We start from the raw sequence: 2,157 nt of genomic DNA on the forward strand, positions 1-2,157 counted from the left end.
TTTTAAAATTGAAAATTCATTTTTTTTGTTCAAAATTATTCTAAAAAATTAATAATTCAACTATTTGGTTTTAAATTCTACTCTTGTTTAAAATTCAAATGTATTGTAGACAAATGAATTTTTTGTTTAAAAAATCAACCTAGTAGAAAATGCTGATAAAAGAAAAAATATAAACTATAAATTAATCAAACTATTTCCTTGAAAATGTATGAAATTGGTGGTAAATTGTACGTTTTTGGTAGAAAATTAAATTTTCTGTGTGAATTTGTATTTAGGAACTCACTTGACTCCTTTTTTTTCTTTCCTCTTTCTTTCTTTTTCTATCTCCTTTTCGTTTTCGTCCTTTTCCTTCTCCTTTGCATCTTCACTGGGTACAATATCATCAAACGGATTACTCAAAACCTGAGTTTTTAGAATTTTTGGTGGATACAGTGGTCTGTCATCCTAATAAGATATCTGAATTTATAACTTGTTTTAAATGACTATTACACAAATAAAATAATTAAGCAGTAAAAAAGATTTTAAAAATAATAAAAAGAACTCTGGCTTGCGGACTTTCCAAATGCCCGAAAAAAAGGGAAAAATATTTCACAGTTTTTCTTTTCGTATTTTTCCACACTCAGGACTTTGAAAATTCTGCAAAATGAGAAAATATGTTGAAACAGTAACGTACGAGGTCAACGAGACATTCCTCAAATTTTAAGACATTGTACAAAGTTTCTCCCGTGACTTTTCCAAAAATGGTGTGTTTATTTTGAAGTTCAGGGGCGGCCGCGAGTGTGAAGAAAAATTGAGATCCGTTATCATTTTTTCCCGCATTTGCCATCGCGACCAGCCCTCTTCGAGTAAATCGCAGACGCGAGTGAAATTCATCCTGAAATTAAAAATACAGAGAATGAGAGAAAAATGTCAAGACAGTCCAATCAGAGTGACTAGCGTTTATGCAAACAAAAAATCCAGAACTTTCCCAGGGTTTCCACGACAAAAAAAAATACATTTTTCCAGGTACCTTTTTTTTAATGGAAAAATCTTGTAACAAAACAGTAGAAATTGTAGACCTAATGGAACAAAAAAAGTTGTCATATGCCGAATTTCTCATACGCCCCAAACATTTTTCTAAATTCAATAATTTTTCCCTGTCCATTAAATCAAAGTGAGTTAAACTCCCTGTGAAATGAGCTTTTTTTAAATTAAAATTGGTTACATTTTAACTGAGTTATCAAATTTTAAGCAAGAAGATTAAACTTAAAAATAGTTGCATTTTTAACGAAATAATTCAATCTTTCAGAAGACAGTTTAATTCTTTAAAAACAGGATGAATTTTGAGTACAAATGGAAAAAAAAAGTTTTCAACCAAATAATTTAATTTTCAAGCAAAGAGATAAATTTTCAATTAAAATCATGAATCTTTAACAAATAAACAAAAAAGAACAGGTTGGCCGTTTTTGTCAAAGAAAAAAGTTCCTGGTTTCGCAAACATTTTTCACGGTCACTGAAACTTAAAAAATCAAACACAAAATCTAATTGTTCCATTCGAAGTAATAAGGACTGATCTGCAAATGAAAGCACTCAAAGTGAAATTCGCGAATTTGAAACTTAGAAAATTCAAGTTTAAAATTTGTTTCATTCAACAATTTTGTATTCAAATGCTCAATAATTTAAACGTATAAAATGTAAGCTGCTAACACTTTTCAACTGCACAATTTTAAATTAAATGTAGTTAAAAATTACAAATTTTTGATCTTTTATCAATTGTAGAGTTCAAAGATTCAGTTTCAAAAATATAAATCCACGTTATAATTTTAAATGCTTCTAAATTGAAGAATGAATCACTGAATTTAAAAATATTCAAAATTATATAATTTTTAGCAATTTTAAATTCTAATTCCAGCTCAGAATTGGTTAGAAGTTTTATTCTTTTCAAAAATTTTCCTGTTTAAATTCAGAATTTTAATTCTTCACGAAAATTTTCCATTTCAACTAACTGTAACAATTAAAACTTTTTGGGAAAATTCCCTGTTCCCTGTTGGAAAAAATCAATTTTCCATTGAGAATAATTGTTATTCTCCTGGATAAATTCCAGTTCCAACTCAGAATTTTCTTTTAAACTGAAAATTCCTTGTTCAAATCCGGAATTTAATACTTTTCGAAAATCTT

At 28.1% G+C, this 2,157-nt stretch overlaps 1 protein-coding gene across 1 annotated transcript in view; it reads right to left on the reverse strand.

The window, feature by feature from the left end:
• The window catches only part of LOC117179632 (spliceosome-associated protein CWC27 homolog), a 36,882-nt gene that overhangs the window by 9,204 nt on the left and 25,521 nt on the right, over positions 1-2,157 (reverse strand). The window contains exons 4-5 of the mRNA XM_033371634.1: positions 674-874; positions 284-444 (exon numbers count right to left, since the gene is read on the reverse strand). Coding sequence (XP_033227525.1) covers positions 284-444; positions 674-874 — 362 coding nt within the window. The remainder of the gene's footprint in view (positions 1-283; positions 445-673; positions 875-2,157) is intronic.

The sequence above is a fragment of the Belonocnema kinseyi genome, chromosome 9 (genome assembly GCF_010883055.1).
Source record: "Belonocnema kinseyi isolate 2016_QV_RU_SX_M_011 chromosome 9, B_treatae_v1, whole genome shotgun sequence".
Lineage (NCBI taxonomy): Eukaryota > Metazoa > Arthropoda > Insecta > Hymenoptera > Cynipidae > Belonocnema > Belonocnema kinseyi.